The sequence below is a fragment of the Molossus molossus genome, unplaced genomic scaffold (genome assembly GCF_014108415.1).
Source record: "Molossus molossus isolate mMolMol1 unplaced genomic scaffold, mMolMol1.p scaffold_m16_p_9, whole genome shotgun sequence".
Lineage (NCBI taxonomy): Eukaryota > Metazoa > Chordata > Mammalia > Chiroptera > Molossidae > Molossus > Molossus molossus.
This window is the reverse complement of record NW_023425403.1, coordinates 9,980,189-9,997,308: the sequence shown is the minus strand read 5'-3', so window position 1 is coordinate 9,997,308 and position 17,120 is coordinate 9,980,189. Positions and strand designations below refer to the sequence as shown.

The 17,120-nt window shown below is 42.8% G+C and overlaps 1 protein-coding gene across 2 annotated transcripts in view; it reads right to left on the bottom strand.

Annotated features, from left to right (window-relative positions):
* Nucleotides 1–428: 428 nt before the first annotated feature.
* TRAPPC11 (trafficking protein particle complex 11) overlaps nt 429–17,120 on the bottom strand; it is a 43,781-nt gene continuing 27,089 nt past the window's right edge. For both annotated transcript variants that reach the window (XM_036249987.1, XM_036249988.1), the window contains 7 exons: nt 15,334–15,399; nt 15,079–15,235; nt 12,402–12,513; nt 8,245–8,336; nt 7,119–7,252; nt 5,223–5,390; nt 429–1,372 (listed from right to left, as the gene is read on the bottom strand). In XM_036249987.1, the coding sequence (XP_036105880.1) occupies nt 1,328–1,372; nt 5,223–5,390; nt 7,119–7,252; nt 8,245–8,336; nt 12,402–12,513; nt 15,079–15,235; nt 15,334–15,399 (774 nt within the window). In that variant the 3' untranslated portion in view covers nt 429–1,327. The remainder of the gene's footprint in view (nt 1,373–5,222; nt 5,391–7,118; nt 7,253–8,244; nt 8,337–12,401; nt 12,514–15,078; nt 15,236–15,333; nt 15,400–17,120) is intronic.

The following is a 17,120-nucleotide window of genomic DNA, read 5'->3' as shown; positions in this document are numbered from 1 at the left end:
AGTCATTTTCACATGAGGAGCCGGGAGACTGGTGCCCTTTCTGGGGTCTCAGGTCAAGAAGGGAGCTTCCGAAAGGCCTGAGCTGGGACTGCACGAGCCCCCCCGCCCCCCGCCCCCCCGAAAGGTTGAGCTTACCTTTGCCATTTGTGTTTCCCTTAGAAGGACTCTGTCTCTCACTGCAGTGAGATGTGGAAATTACGACTCGGCGTTCTGTACAGCTGTTGTTAGGGAGAGGAGCAACTGGACGGCTTTTAACCTTCTGGGTGGAAATGCAATGTGGGCCATGAAAGAAACGACTGGATTAAAACCGAAGTGAAGACTCTTCCCTGCAGGCAGCCCAGCCTCGGCCCGCGCTGGCCGCCAGCCCTCAGGGAGGGCGTCCCGGGCCGAACCAGCACGCGCAGAATAAAGAGAAGACGCACAGCACATGGAGGGAGCACGTTTATTTACACGGCTATTTCCTTTTTACAGCCCCTACACTTTTAAATAACAAACATCCCAGGAAATCAGGTGGGCTTAAGTTATTTAAACAAAGAAAATTTTCACATGATTTTTATTTACACGAAGTCTTAAGGGCCTTAAATGGCTCTTTTTAAACTGCACAGCGTAACAAAAGCTCTTCTTCGGACTCTACGTTTTTCAAAATCTTTTTGTTCAGGGAATTCTGCTGACAATCAGATCCTTGCACCCAGGCCCTCACACGGAGACGTCACAACACAGACAGAAACCCGCGCCGTGCAGGGGCCACTCTGGCTGGGGCGGAACCTATCTGACATGTTTTGATGGTAAGCGAGGGTACGTCTTAGACCGCTTCGATGAAAGCTTTCGGGAAGTTTCCGGATCATGCAATTGCTTGTAAGTTCTTGAGTTTGTGTCCTGAGCACACACTGAGTTTGTGACGATGGACCATCTGCAGTGTAGCCGACCCCGAAGGGGACTCCTGGGGACGAAGGACCTCACCGGGCCAAGCCTGGTACCTCTCCCTCTCCCCGTCCATCCACACCTGGATGCTTACTTTTCCTGACACTACTGCACATGCAAATCACCAACTCTGAAAAGAATTTACTGTTCATAGCATGACTTTCAACAACACTGGTCTGACAGCCTCTCACATTGCAACGGCAGATTTCAAGTATTTATTAGTGAAACTGTCACAGAGGATAGACTTTCTTAATATTTTATGCACGAGTTCCTCTGATAGTTGGTATAACATCCATTAAAAAATAGAAAAGATTAATTTTTGCCATAATCAAAGCTACAGTTCAGAATGAAAAACATATAGACCTCTGTCCGGCGTCTGTGAGGGCAGCCCAGGGCCGTCTTGACGTCATGCAGCGGCAATAGAGGCGTCGTCCACGAGTCGACCCTGCGGCTTTAAGTGGGAACAAAATGGGTTTACAAAACAGAATGGCCACATTGGCTCTATTCATTGAAAAGATTCTGAAATTGTTGGAACTGCTCACAAAAACAGTGCAAACATGTGCAAGTATCAAAATGCCACGTGTAAGCCTTCCACCCCGACTCCTCTGAACTTGGACTGGGGACGGCAACTGCATGTCTCGCCCCATTCCCTCTGACCCCGCTGATCGTGTGCCTCCCCCTGCCGGGCCCCCTCAGTCACTGCGTCTCCCTCAACCTGGTGTTCCAGCAGCAGCTGCCCAGCTATTGCATCCTGCTTAAGTGATAAAAGTTTATTTCTCTCTTGCTCAGGGCATCCGGCGCCTCAAGCTCTGACAGACAGTTCCTAGAGGGTTCAAGGTCTCCCAGTGTCCTGTTTGAGAAAAAGTGATTCACCAAGGACTCTAGGCTACTGACCAACAAACACTGAAGTGTATCAGCAGCAGAGGACGTCAAAAATTCCCCTTCCTAAGGTCACTGACTGAAAAAATATAAACCATCACAGCAGAAGAGTAAAGGCTAAGAAAGAATAAAAGGTATCATAACTGGTGTAAAATTTCTGACAAGTCAGCCACACCCTAAAATCAAGTAGCTAAAAAAGTGATACTTGAAATCATTCTATTTGATCATACAGATGAACGTCAGCAGGCCTCTGGACGGGCAGCGTGAGGGAGACGGTGCTCGGGACTCCAGGAGAGCAGGCCGCATCGCCGCCAAAGCCATCTACCGTGTGCACGCAGAGAGACTCCACGGGATTCCTGCCGTGAACAGGGCACCCTGCTGTCAGTCTGGGTGCTGTGTGGTTGTGTGTATGCAGGCGTGTGCGGCTGTATGCACGCATGTGCGGCTGTATGCACACGTGTGGTTGTATGCACGTGTGTGGTTGTGTGCACGCATGTGCGGTTGTTTGCACACGTGTGGTTGCGTGCACGTGTGGTTGTATGCACGCATGTGCGGTTGTATGCACACGTGTGGTTGTATGCACGCATGTGTGGTTTGTATGCATGGCTGTGCGGTTGTGTGCATGCCTGTGTTGTTGCATGCATGCATGGCTGCACATCTGTATGTTTGCATGCATGTGTAAGTTAGGTCTCTGACATTCAAGGCAGGAACAAAATGAATGAAAGAAGAGGTATCTGGTCTTTAATACTTCATGTACTTTTTAGAACTGATGGAGGATGTTCAGTTTTAGAAATAGAATGAACAGCTCAACCTGGTGGTTAAATCCTACCGAACTCAGCCTTCCAAGCAGGGGCAGCAGACAAGTACATTGTGCAATCAGAAAACCAACATCTTTTCAAAGGAAGGAAAATACTGAGCCAGCCTTGCTCTAGGGCAGCAGTGTCCCCAAGCTCCCTGTGACGTGGCAGAGCTGACTCAGTGCTGTCCAGTCCGGGGCCCACTCGTCCAGGAAGCTACCGAGTGCTTGAAGCGTGGCTGGTGCAACCAAGTAACTCAGTTTAAATTCAATTACATTTTAATTAATTTAATTCAAACCTCAGCAGGTGCAAATGGCTAGTGGCTACTTCTCTGCAACAGCACAGCCAAATGTTTAATGAAGGTGTGAGGGGATGTACAACCCTAGTCAATGATTGTCCGTAAGCAGGAAAAGGTAACCCTCATCCACTGTTCTCGGTGTGACAGCTAAAACAACTTTAACATTTCCGCCAACTGATAAAGGAGCTGGTTCTGAGCCATCCGGGCAATGTCTCTGGCAGCAGTCAAGGTACCTGAAGGTGGTACTTGTATTTGGAGACAAGGTCGAGGCAGTTAGAAAAGGAAATGTTAATTATGTTAAAACGTGTGCGTGTTTAGTTTTCTGAAGCCTTTCCTTATGGATGTAAACACTACCCAATGGAGGCTTCCTGTGAAAGGAGCCCCAGGCCCGGCCCAGCAGCCTGAGAGCCCCCGGGAAGGCAGGACAGAGGTCAGCGGGCGGAACCAGACGCCCGCGTTCTCGAGATGCTCAGTTCTCACGTCCAAACAAGCTATGTTTTCCAGCTGGAACGTGACCACTCTGCGCACTGATGCACGTTTACATCCATAGGCCACACTTCTGAGTTTAGCAGCAGATTTGAGAAGATCAAACAGCTAACAGGATATTACACACCAGCCGTCCCCCAACCCTCTCCCCCCAGTCACGGCTCCTCCCCCACGGGGGCCTCAGCACGAGTGAGGACGACAGTGTCATCAGGTGGAAATGCTGAAAACGCACTGTGGAGGCAGAGGGTCACGTGGGAAATCTCTAGCTCCTCCCAGTTCCGCTGAGAATCTAAAGCAGTTTGAAGCCACTGTTCAAACACCAGAGATCTAAGATCACGAGTCTGGCTTTTTTTGTTTTTTGTTTTTGGTTTTTTTTTTATGGTTTGTTTATTTTGTTTTTACAATTTAAAGTATAGAAGAGGCCAGAAGCTTGGAAGGGTTAATAAAGATGTTTTTGCAGATGAAAAAAAGTGTGTAAGTCTAAAAAAATAAAATAAAAACTAGAAAAAGTATGAAGACTACATGAAAAGAAACTAATTATAATTAACCAAATCCCCGATACCAGAAACAAGGCACAGTTCCCACAAACTTGACAGACGGGGAAAAGAAAACAGCACACAGTGTAACCTGCCAATGCAAAACGGGCACTGACTGAGAAGACAACGAGGGTCCCATCTATCTGTGAATGTCTGGCTCTTGGGGACACCAGAACCGACTGGAGGGACAGCCCCAGGCTGACTGGAAGGAGAAGCTCGAGCTAAATGGACCATCGCTGTGGACAATTCACTCACACCTATGACCAGCTGCATGTGCTCTTACTGCAGGACCTGGAAAGGGTCTCAGGGGAACGAAATCAAGCCCGGTCGGTGTGGCTCAGTGGACTGAGCATTGTCCCGTGGACTGAGAGGTCCCGGTGATTCCCTGTCAGGGCACATGCCCGGGTTGAGGGCTTGATCCCCAGGAGGGGGCGTGCAGGAGGCAGCTGATCTGTGTTTCTCTTTCACATGGATGTTTCTGTCTCCCTCCCTCTCTCTCTAAAAAAATCTATAGAAACAAACAAACAAAAAATTTTTTTAAAAAGAAAAAATCAAAACATTAAACCAGAGTATAGTTCCCAATAGATGGTCATTTTCAGAAAAGACTCAACGGATATAATTTTATTAACCAATGTCACCCCAATGAATTCAATAAAATAAATAAATAAATAAATAAATAAAACAAAAAAAAGGACCCAAATCCAGTATTACACAGTTAAACTGAGAGAACTAGGAAAATTCAACGATCATATTTAAAAAGTTAATTCATTTTGATTAAAAATTAGTTATTAGTTATAAACTATAATTTTAAAACATACTTTACTAAAGCCAAAGAAAAAACATGTTCAAGTGTAAAAATAAATAATTTACCAAAGGGAATAAAAATCTTTGCAATGAGATTCTATAAAAAAAATAACAACTTAGCCTGGCTGGTGTGGCTCAGTGGCTGAGCGTCCACCCAGGCACCAAGAGGTCACAGGTTCAATTCCCAGTCAGGGCACATGCCCAGGTTGTGGGCCCGATCCCCAGTGTGAGGCATGCAGGAGGCGTCCAATCGATGTTCTCTCTCATCGATGTTTCCATCTCTTCCTACCTATCCTTCTTCTCTCTCTAAAATCAGTAAAGAAAAAGAAAAATAATAACTTTATAGAAATGAAGAGCAATATTGCTAAATACATATAATAAAGTCAAAACTATCACTGTTAGTCTCAAATTATTGTTCAGTTATGTTTATATGGAAAAATATGATCTTTTGTTTATTTTCAAGACAGTAAATTTAAAAGGCAGAAATTTTCTAAGCCTTACCTTTACAAAAATACTGGTAGGTATAAAACGCCTGAGCAGTTGGTTTGTGAAGTTAGGAAATCTAAGCAAGTTGATGTTGAGAGATGGCAGCTGTTGGTATCCAGCCATGAGAGGGTAGAAATTGTACAACATTTCCTGTTCGGTGCCAGGTAGTATGCGTAATCGGATCTAAATGATAAAATGTTAAAGATAATCAAATATACAGACTTGTAACATCTATGTTGTAACCCCTAGATTATTTACAAATGATTGGACACCAGATCTTCCTGGTGAAATATTCTCTCTCTCTTATTTCATCTTCCACAGATTCCAAAATGTAGGGCTGAATTAGTAGGAGGCTAGAATCACACAGATAAATACATGTGTAAAAACATGTGCATGATTTCTGCTCTCCCAAGGCAGCTGCTCCAGCTTCAATGAGAAAACTCGATGGAGAAATACGTTCTGGGCCTAGACCAGGAAGAGTCTACAGTCGCAAAATGTCACAGGATGATTTGTAGAAAAGTATCTTTGTAAACATATGTCAACATAAGAAAACTAGCCCGGCTGGTGTGACTTAGTGGTTGAATGTCGACCCCTGCACCAAGATGTCACCAGTTCGATTCCCGGTCAGGGCACATGCCCAAGTTGTTGGCCCGATCCCCAGTAAGGGACATGCAGGAGGCGGCCAATCGATGTTCTCTCTCAATGTTTTTATTTCTCTCTCTCCCTCCCCCTTCTTCTCTAAAATCAATAACGAAAAATATGTTTAAAGAAAAACAAAAATCATAAGACTAACTAGTTGTTTCTAGTATTTTCTTACAGGGATTTTACCTTTGTGGTAAGGTAAATAACTTTAGGGGGAAAAAGATGTTTGGAGATTTTTAACAATACTTTAGAAAAGAACACAAACTGGTTAAGATTTCGGTATCTTACATTATCCAATTATTTATAATATGTGAAAAAGATCGACACTCAAGAAAAGCTTACTTGCCCTGGCCGGTTTGGCTCAGCGGTTAGAGCATCAGCCTGCGGTTCAGACAGACCCAGGTTCGGTTCCCACTAAGGGCATGTACCTAGGTTGCAGTTTGTCCCCGGCCCTGGTTGGGTTGTGAGGGTGGCAACCACTCGATGTGTCCCTTTCACGTCGATGTAGCTCTCTCTCTCTCTTCCTCTCTCTCCCTCCCACTCTATCTGAACAACAACAAAAAAAGCTTACTCATCTGCAAATAAGTACATACAGGTCCATGGCGTGCCACAGATAATATACATGCATGTGTGTACGAACATGCTAGAGCTAAGATTATACTATATGTTTAAATTAGTGCATGAACTTAAGAGTATAATTCATATATTGTTCTATTTTGCATTTGTCAACAAACATAGCACTTATCATATGCACAGCAACAGATGACTAATCAGGGTATATACTTCCATGTATTACGACATGTGTTCCCCTAATTATGTCCGCATTAATATAAAGTATTTACTGACTACAAAATCTCTGAAAAACTTCACTGACAGTGCTGAACAGACTTTTAATACAAGTAGTCATGCCTCCAGGACTCAAACTAAAAGACAAAAAGAAAGACTCACACACAGACAGACATACACATAAACTCATTAGTAAAAAAAGGGAAATCTAAAATTTTCAGGAATTCTATTACATAGTCCAAAAATTTGTAAACTCTTGTTTTATAAGAGAAAGAACCTATATATGTGATCTCAATGTAAAGGTTGGCCCATTTATTCCACCTCTATAACAAGTTGTACTTCATCTAGAAAAGTGAGTAAAAATTCCCTATTATCAAAATAAAAGAGGCCACAGTCAGTCTTATCAGTCCATGTGCACAGCCCCCCATTTCCTGGCCACACTGTGGTGTCTACATCAGCAACCCAGGGAGCTGGGACCGCTACCTGTTTAAGACCCGAGAACATGAAGGCATCACTGGGCTCCACGGCGATCTCCACGTCTTGAACCAAGTCAGTCTTATTCTGCAGGTGATACCTGACAGGCAACGATTCCCTGACCCGTCCAAATGACGGCAGATCTGCAGAGAAAGGTGACACAATGCTCTCTTGGTTAAAACAAATAGCTCGCAAATCATGGGTTATTCTGTAAATGAAGCTCATTCTATAAGACATGTGTTTATTTAAATTACTGGTATTACTGCACTCTTGCTAAATAAGAACATTTTTTGATTGAACAATAGCCACGGGACTATGATAAAACAGGCCAAGAATCAGAGTCTCCTTTAAAAACTGATTGACCCAGAAAGGGTATTGGCTGTCAGGAGTGGAACTGTATTTTAGGAATAATTTTTTAAATCTATGAAAGGTTTCCCTAAGTATCAACCATGGTCCTGAAAGGCATGGCAGACACCACGTGCCTCTTGATGGGAACACATACCATTAACTATGAAGTATTCTTGCCCCAAACTTGAACCTGAACCTGACCATGCCTACAAATGATCTAACTACCAATTTATAGGACAGAGAAACACTTAAAAATAATACACTGCAATTAGCAAAATCCAGACTGCAGCAAACTCTACAGGACAAATGACTCAGTTTCTTCGGTGAGTAAACAGCAAGGAAGAAGGGGCAGTGAAGGGGTGGTGGAGGCGATGGCCAGCGAACGGGGTGGGGGCCTCCTGCCTACAGATTTCAAATATCAACTGCAACGCAGAGACTCAGGACAAACGAAAGAACACTCAGGGTCAACTAGGGAAATTTCAACACTGGAATCTGATAATACTAAAACAATTTTTAAAGTCACAATAATGGTATTATGATTATGTTTAGAAAAATAACCACTAATATTAAAGACACACACTGAAATATTTAGGGATAAATTTATATCTGAATTTGCTTCAAAATAAGGGGGGCAGGAATATATAGAGGTACAGATGAAACACGACTGGTCACAGACCACTTTTGTAAATGTCGGGCATCTTTCATAACATAAAGTCTTTTAAAATCTTAGAAGCTAAAACAAATGTTCTTGGCTTCTTTTTGTCCCGTGAGACCTGAGCACCGTTACCTGCGTTCACGTGCAGAGGAATGTTTTCCACGACCACGTGTGGCAGGGTGATGATGGTGCTGACGACAGGGATGCTGTCCACGGCTGAGGTCCTGCACGGAGAGGGTACCTTGTAAGCACACTTCATGTGCGAAGGTAATACATCAAAACCAGGGACACGCATATTCACCAACTAGTTTTGAGGGAAATATACATGATCCATTTTCGAAAACTGCTTTAATGGAAGTGGTTGTAAGTAGAGCTCTCAGAATCCCATTTTGTTTTAAATAGTTCTTTTTTTTATCCTCACCCGAGGACATTTTTCCATATTTTGTTTAGAGTGGGAGGGAGAGAGAGAGAGAGAAAAACATTGACGTAAAAGGGACACATCGAGTGTTTGCCACCTGCACGACCCAACCACGGCCAGGGACAAACTGCAACCGAGGTACGTGGCCTTAGCAGTAACCAAACCCGGGTCTCTCTAGATCGCAGGCCAACACTCTAACCACTGAGCCAAACCAGCCAGGGCTTGAATAGTTCTAATTAACAACATTATAAGCCAAGGCTGCTGCTTGGTCCCAGTGGGTGAGGAAGTGAGGAGTCACACCAGAAGGTCAACCACCGACACCAAGACATTTAACCTGGCGTTTGGGAGTAAAATATCCTTGGTGCAGGTAGCAGCGCAGTTATTTACACTGTGACACGAACACTTGGTCACACTGTGGACAGTTCACAGAGGAGCCAGACCACTTCCAAGTGCACCTTATGACTAGACTACAGGTACGCGGGAGCCCCTGAAGAACGGAAAGAGCGTCACTATGCATGAAGGCGTTCCAACCTTCTGAGATAACGCAGCAACACGACGGTCCAACGCTTCCCGCTGCACGAGTTAGGGCAGGAAGCATGGGGCAGCTCGCTGACTGCCCAGGGAACCCTCAGGAAGGTCTGTACCCAGAGGGGAAACAGCTGACACCAGGCACAAACTGGCACAGAGCACAGGCAACAGGCAAGAACAGCCAACCCCTCGTCACTAAGAAGTGTCATTACACTGCCACAGTAAAATGATGGGATACTTAAGCAGTGCCTTCAAAATGATGTTTTAATTCCTATAAACATATAAGTTGAACATCAATATAGTAAATTTGGAAGTAGAAAAAAGACAAGTTAGTTTTTCTAATAAAGTTATACATTTTTCTTTCTGATTTTTAACAAATCCTATTCACTTATATAATTTGTGAAATAATTGTGCCGTAACAAGAAAATAACACATGAAATATCACGTATCTATCTCCCAGCCTAAGAAAACAAAACAACAGAGTTGACTCTCCCCATGTACCTTCTTCCTGCATCTGCCCCCCCTCCCCCTCCAGAAGTAACTACTATCCGGAACTTAGTGTCCATCATTCCTACGTGTCTCTATACACTTCTGCAAAGTATGTATGGAGCCCTAAGAAACATATAGTATGTTTTCCCTTATTATATTCATATGCAATCTGTTTATATTCTGAACATCTGCAATTGCTTTGTTCACTCGATATCCATATGATGACAGGCGCAGCTCCGGTTCAGGCTTTTCACTAATATACAGTATTGCACTGTAAGAATGTGCCACATTTATCCATTTTCCTGTGATGGACAGAGAGTTTGTCTCTAACTTTTTACTATTATAATCAGTGCTGCTATGAACATTCTTACACGCACATCCTTTGTTCGCATGTTTGAGACCTTTCATAGGGCTGCAGAGTAAAGAGGTCTTCAAGTTTACCTGATACTGCTCAATAATTTCCAAAGCAATTGTTCTCATCTATACTCCCCACCTCTGAAAACTCTGCATCGCTAAACCTTTTCTCTTCCAAACTAGTGGGAGTACACTGAATCTGAGATTACTAGATGACCTTCCCTCCCCGTGTCTACTAGTACCTGGCTTCTTCAGTTTCACTTACACTGCCTGCTCCAGGATTTTGCCCACCTTTGTGTTTTTCTTATGATTCATAGTTCTTGATATGAATTCTAATCTTTTGTTAGTTATACATGTTGCAAATAATGCCCTAGTTTGCATTTTGTCTTTTCAACTTTCTTTATGATTCGTTTTAATGAACTGAGAATGTTAAGAAATCAAATTCATCAATTTTAGTGGCTATACTTTTTGTGCCTTATTTAAAGGAATTATTCCTTTCTCTGAAATCATAAAGTGAGTCTCTTATTTTTCTACTAAAAGTAATAAAAATTTTGTTTTTTATAATTAGAACTTTAATACATTTGAAATTAATTTTTATATGCAGTGTACAGCAGAGGTCCAATTTTTCCCAAATGGTTACCCAACTGTTCACCACAATTATGAAACACTTGATCCTTTCCCCACTAACCCTCAATACCACCTCTGTAAAATATAAGTTCCACACATGGATCTAGGGATCTATTTCGAGACTCCCTCTTCTGTCCACTGGTTTATTTACATTACCAAAGCCAACACCATGGGAATGACTACTGTAGCTTTAAAATAAGTCTTGGAGCCCTGGCCGGTTTGGCTCAATGGCAGAGCATCGGCCTGCAGTCCAGAGAGACCCGGGTTCGGTTCTCGCTAAGGGCATGTACCTCGGCTGCAGTTTGTCCCCGGCCCTGGTTGGGTCGTGTGGGTGGCAACCACTCGATGTGTCCCTTTCACGTCGATGTTTCTCTCTCTCTCTCTCTCTCTCCCTCCCACTCTATCTGAACAATAAATGGAAAAATGTCATCAGGTGAGGATAAAATAAATAAATAAATATTAAAAAGTCTTGGAATTTAGAAGGGCAAGGACCCCTACAAAGTTGTTCTTCTGAAGTATCTTGAGTATTTCTGACTTTTTGCCTTTCCATATAAATTTTAGAATCATGAATGTCAAGTTCCACAAAAACAAAACAAGATGTTGAGATTTTGAAAAAAATTGCACTGAATCTACATAACAATGTACAATATTAATCTTAGCCAAATCCTGCCGAAGACCACTCTTTCTTTCCCATCAATTTAAGTCTTCCTTTAATGTCTTAAACTTTTATAATCCTCTCTATAAAGTATCGTACATTTTCTGTTAGATATATTGCTACATATCTTGTAAGTTTTGTTGTTATAGAAATGATACCTACCTATTTCCAAAGTACATTGCCTACAGGTTTATTTTTGATATACAGAAATCCAACTGATCTTGTATATTGATGTTATACCCAGTAACCTTGCTGAAACTCTTATAAGTCTAATAATTTGTTGATTCCCTTGGTTATTCTATGTAGACAATCTTGCTATATGCAAATAAGGGCAGTTTCTCCTAACATTTTTTTTTATCCTCACCCCAGGCCATTTTTGCATTTATCTTCAGATAAAGCAGGAAGAAGAGAGTGGGGAAGAGAGAGAGAGAGAGAGAAAACATCAACATGAGAGAGACACACTGAGTGGTTGCCACCCACACGACCCCAACCAGGGCCATGGATAAACCAACCGAGGTACGTGCCCCTAGCAGGAACTGAACCCAGGACTGTCCGGTCCAAGGACCGACGCTCTAACTGCTGTGCCAAACCGGCCAGGGCTCTCCTAACATTTTTTTATTTTTATTTTTCTTTATTCTAGAGAGAGAGGAAGAAAGAGGAAGAGAGAGAGATAGAAACATCAATGAGAGAGAACAATGATTTCTCTCCTAACATTTTTTTTTTTCATCCTCACCCAAGGACATTTTTCCATTTTTTGTTCAGAGTGGGAAGGAGAGAGAGAAAGAGAGAGAGAGAAACATCGACGTGAAAGGGACACATCGAGTGGCTGCCTCCCACAGGGCCCAACCAGGGCCAGGAACAAACTGCAACTGAGGTACGTGCCCCTAGCAGGAACTGAACCCGGGTCTCTCTGGACCACAGGCCGACACTCTAACCGCTGAGCCAAACTGGCCAGGGCCCTCCTAACATTTTTAATGGTCCAATCATCAAAAACAGTTTGGCTAAAATTTCATCCGAATATAGGTCACAAACTGTGACAAACACCAATGAAAGTTTAGTCATTCTTTCTCATCACTGACAAAGGGTCCGTGACAGCATGTGGCTTCTAGTCTCCCCTCCAGGACTGATAGAAGCTCTTAACCATTAAATAACGACTAATAACAAAGGCATTAGAATAGCATGCACAATGAAGAAAATATAGTGCTGGTACAGTTTTACCTCTTCCAGGAGACGATGTACTGCCCAGTTGCTACTCCACCTTCAACGTTCCCAACAGAAGGGCACCGAAGACAAAAGCACTCGCTGGCGCTCTCTCCAGCCTGTAAGACAACTGCAAGCAAGAACCTTCATGATCCGTATGCACTGACTCACGCACGAGAGGGCAGTTCGCATCCGTGTAAGACAGCAAGAAACACCTCACTGCACATTACTATGGAGACTTAGACACTGAGGCTCACAGAACTAAATGACTGCTTCAAGGTCACAAGGTCCCTGTGCAGTGTTCTTTCTAATCTAGCAATATATTCCATTACAATAAAAATAGGCAAGGCATCTGCACATCCGTGACATGTTCCCATGAAACTTCTCCTATGAAATGGAGAAGTCTAGAGTGAGAATACCCTTTGGTGGTTATTTTTATTTCTCCAAATTATTTCATGTCTCCAAAGGAAACATTCCACAATCAGGGACAACACAGATAATTTTAATTACCCCTTAAGGTACTCAAAATGTCATTCCAGAAAACTCTTAACTTTCTCTGAATAAATACATACTGTTGATATCACCAAAATGGAACTACATTATATATTGCCTCATTATTGCCCAATGTGGTTACTTACCTCTTGGCAAGGATGTGTTCCTCTCGCCAATTTCACAGTAAATCTCCTGATAACTAGATAAACACTCATTCTACCTCTTGTGCAAGGATGTGTTTCTCTTGCCAACTTTATAGTAAATCTCCTGATAACCAGACACATGCTTGTCTAAACCAAGCCCTGCCTACCCTTCGGCACATCATGGCCTGCAGTATTACCCCTTTAAATGCCAGCTGGCAACAGTGCCCATCTAATGTCAACTTCAGCAAATCTATGAGCAAAACCTTAGAATAACAGCAAAGTCCCTAAATATTAAGTAACTTTTTATGGTTTTCCAATGAAGAAATCTGTGATAAATTAATGGTTATGCCTGTGGGTAGATACCAGAAATGACAAGGAAAAAAGCTGGGTTAATCTTTTACTTGAAATAACTACTTTTAAGTAGTTTTTAAGGACTAGGAAATGATGATGTAGGCCAGTAAGAAAACCCACATCAATTCAAACCTCTTAGAATAGCTTTTTTAAAAACCTGGGGCACTCATATTATTAAATTCCCCCCAAATCCTCCCTAATTATAAGAAGTTAACCAAAATGATCAAAAACTTTCTTAATAATTAACATTAGGGTCAGGGCCTGGGCAAGTTGTGATTTTTAACGTGTCACACACAAACTTCAGAGTGCACAGTGCCCGTGTTCTTGGAGCTGGCAGACAGAATAATGTCACCACCCCCAAAGAGATCCACATTCTAAGATTATACTGGATTATCTAGTTGGGCCCAATGTAATCACAAGGATTACAGAAAGAGAAGGAGGTAAGAAGGAATCTGATAAGGAGATGCGACAATGGAAGCAGAAGTCGCAGAAAGACGTCTGAGACCCTACAGCTGGTTTTGAAAATGGAAGGAGGAGCCACGAGCCAAGGACTCCAAGTGGCCCCAGAAACTGGAAAAGCCAAAGGGAAGGATTTTCCCTGGAGCCTAAAGACATGTAGGCCTGCCAACACCACCTTGATTTCAGGACTTTTGACCTCCAGAATTTTAAGACAATAAAATCTTATTATCTTAAAAACTAGACATCATTCATTAATTTAATAAACATCAATTAACTGCTCTGGAGCTGGTGACACACAGAGAAGTCACAGTGCTGGCTCTCAAGGAGCAGTGTGGCAGGGGAGCCTGTCTATGGAGACAGAGTGACAACGGGATGGGAAGTGTCGTACAACGGTGTGTCCAAGACACCGTGGGGGGAAAGAGGGAAGAGGGCTTGGCCCACCCGGGAGGATCAGGAGTCCAAGCTTGCACGAGCCCTAAGGGGCCAGCAAGAAAGAGGTCAGCAGGTTGAAAGACAAGAGGGAGAGAGTTTTGAACAGAAGTAATAGGTTCCCAGGCAGACGGGGTCAGTGTGCTGAATGGAAACTGCTGGCCTGGCTGCAGTCTGAGAAAGGGCCACGGGAAGCAGGGACGGGCGCAGAAGAAGCCAGAAAAGTCAGCCGAGCCTGCGAGTGCAAGGTCTGGTATGTCACGGGAGTTGTTAACAGCAGGAATGACAACTCTGGCGGCAACATGAAAGGCAGCTGAAGGGAGAAACTGGCAAGGAGGCAAGGAGTTAAGAAGCTATTTCTAACGGTCAGGTGGGAAGTGGTGAGGATGGAGATGAGAAGCTGAACTCAAGAGAGGTGGAGAAGAGAGAACTACCACTTCTAGTGAAACGACGTATAACCAGACCAGTTTTACCACAAGCCAATGACTTACGTTCCTGTGGCATCTCAGCAACGTTGTAATAAAACAACATTGGACGAAACGACATTATTCAAGGACCTGCATATTACTTTATATTCAAGTACATTTCTCATAAAGTGACTTCCTTATAACAGCAAAACTTTGATTTTTAAAAATAATGTATACTCAAACAAACTGCAAATGATGCTAAGTCTACCTTAATTCTAAATGTATTTGCTTTTGTGAGCACAAGCCTCAAGTTCCCTCCCTTACCAAAAACTAACTCTTACACTGCTAACACGCACACGCACCCACGCACTCAGCTGTCTTCTGCTAATTAAGTGGGATGATCCGCATTCTCACCTCTGTCCACCTGGGACTCTAGCTGATCCACAGATGTCATGGAGGGAGCAAGCTGGAGCTCGCTGGAGACAATGGTGAGGGCCCAGGGTGAAGCACTCAGAAGGTCCGTCATCAACAGAAAGGGGATGTCAGCATAGACCCTTTCTAGGTGCTCAAACTGTCACAAATGTAGACAAAAGGTCTGTCAGGAACTACATAAACCAATTTTATTTCCTATAACCTAAATGATTTCCAATATGCTTCACAGGGACATACCTTTGTAGAAACAAATTTCACTGCAACATCAAATGGAAAGACGGTTTCTATTGTCACAGTTTCATCCTGCAGGAAAATGGCAAAGGGCACATGCAATGGTTTTCTACATCTTAACAATACGTGACGTTTTAAAAATAAAAGGCATATAAAACAATCTAAACAATCCCAATTTATACAGTAAGATGCTAGGATTTTTCCCTTAGAGGTCTGTAAAAATCCATGTAGAGAGACCAGACTACTTTTTCTAACATGTTATCTTATGGTATTATAACACACTGCAAAGTGCTTTCTTTTACATTATTTATCTCAGGACCTGGTGAAAGTGGGCGGGCAGGTACTGTCACCTATTCTAGTACAGAAACCAGGTTCGAGGTGATTTTAAGTGACTGGCCTTAGGCCACAAAGCTGGTGGTGCCAACCATAGAACCTGGTCTTCTTTTGTCACCCTGACGCAAAATGAGTAAAACAACAATAATGATAATAACAATAAAACAATATGACACAGTGTTATAATCCTTATACATGTGCTATGTAATGCTCATAACTCAAGGAACAGATGCCATTCTTACTACCATCTACAGATGAAGCTGTCACATAGCTAGTAAGTAACAAAGGCAAACACTGAACCAAATCTGACCCTGGAGCCTGAACTTTAACCAACATGCTACATCTTCTCTCTAGAGTCTGTTAAACAAACAGTGGGGTTATTAGATCTCTGGAAACAAGCAATCCACCCTGTCAAGAAATCTTTAAAAAGGGTCATGCTGGTTAAAAATTCAGGCTGTAATGCCAGAAAGATCTGGATTTTAATCCTGGCTAGATACATAGTCGCTGTGTAGACCTTGGACATAGCGATGAGACCTTGGGAAAGTTACATGTTCTCTTTAACATGATCAGTTTCACAATCCTCAGTCATTATGATAATTAAATGAGACAATGCACAGAAAGCACTAAGTGATGTGCCTAAAACATTTTATTAATTATTATCATTATAATATGCTTCAAAGTATTTCCTCTTTCAATATCATCAAGGTAACTTTTTAAAGTGCAATAGGTAGGATATATGACATTCTTATTTTAGTGGTGGGAAAAAAAGAAAAAAGTGCACAATGGCTCCACGCAGATGCTTAGGGCCTCAACATTTCCCCACAACTCAATGAAGCAGCAACTCAATGACCAGCTCAGACGTGGCCAATTCTGACTTTCTACACGGCCTGCAAAGCAGATTCACGTACAGGTAAAAATGAGATCTAATCCAGTGCAGGAAAAAACACTTATATTTAAGTTTCCAAAAATGTCTTCCAAATAACACTAGGACCTGTAAGATATTCCACAAGAACAGTGCTTCTTGGTGAAATAACTTTAAAAAAGATACTCACTATTTCCTTTTGTGAAGACTCTAATACGGACTGAATGCTGTGCTAAGTCCTGAAGTAAAATACCTGTTCAACATCTTTCAACCCAGTATTTTCCAAACATATTTGACCAATCAATTCACTTTTGAGTAATATCTATTTCTAGCCCCCAGAATTCTGTCCCTTAATGGCACACCTTGAGAACAGGCTGGCTGGGGGAAGAGTCAACATACTGTCCTCTGATAAGTGGCATGCATCTGAAACACCATGTCTGAGGAGGACCTGCCGGGTGCGGCAGCACACTGCTTCCGCGGCTTCCGGGACAGGTGCCAGGCAGCACGGTTTCCAAAGGCACGTTCAGTCTACCATCTACCTCGTGAACAGAAGCCGAAATGACATCCAAGGCTCAGGGCTCTAACCGTGCACGAAGCT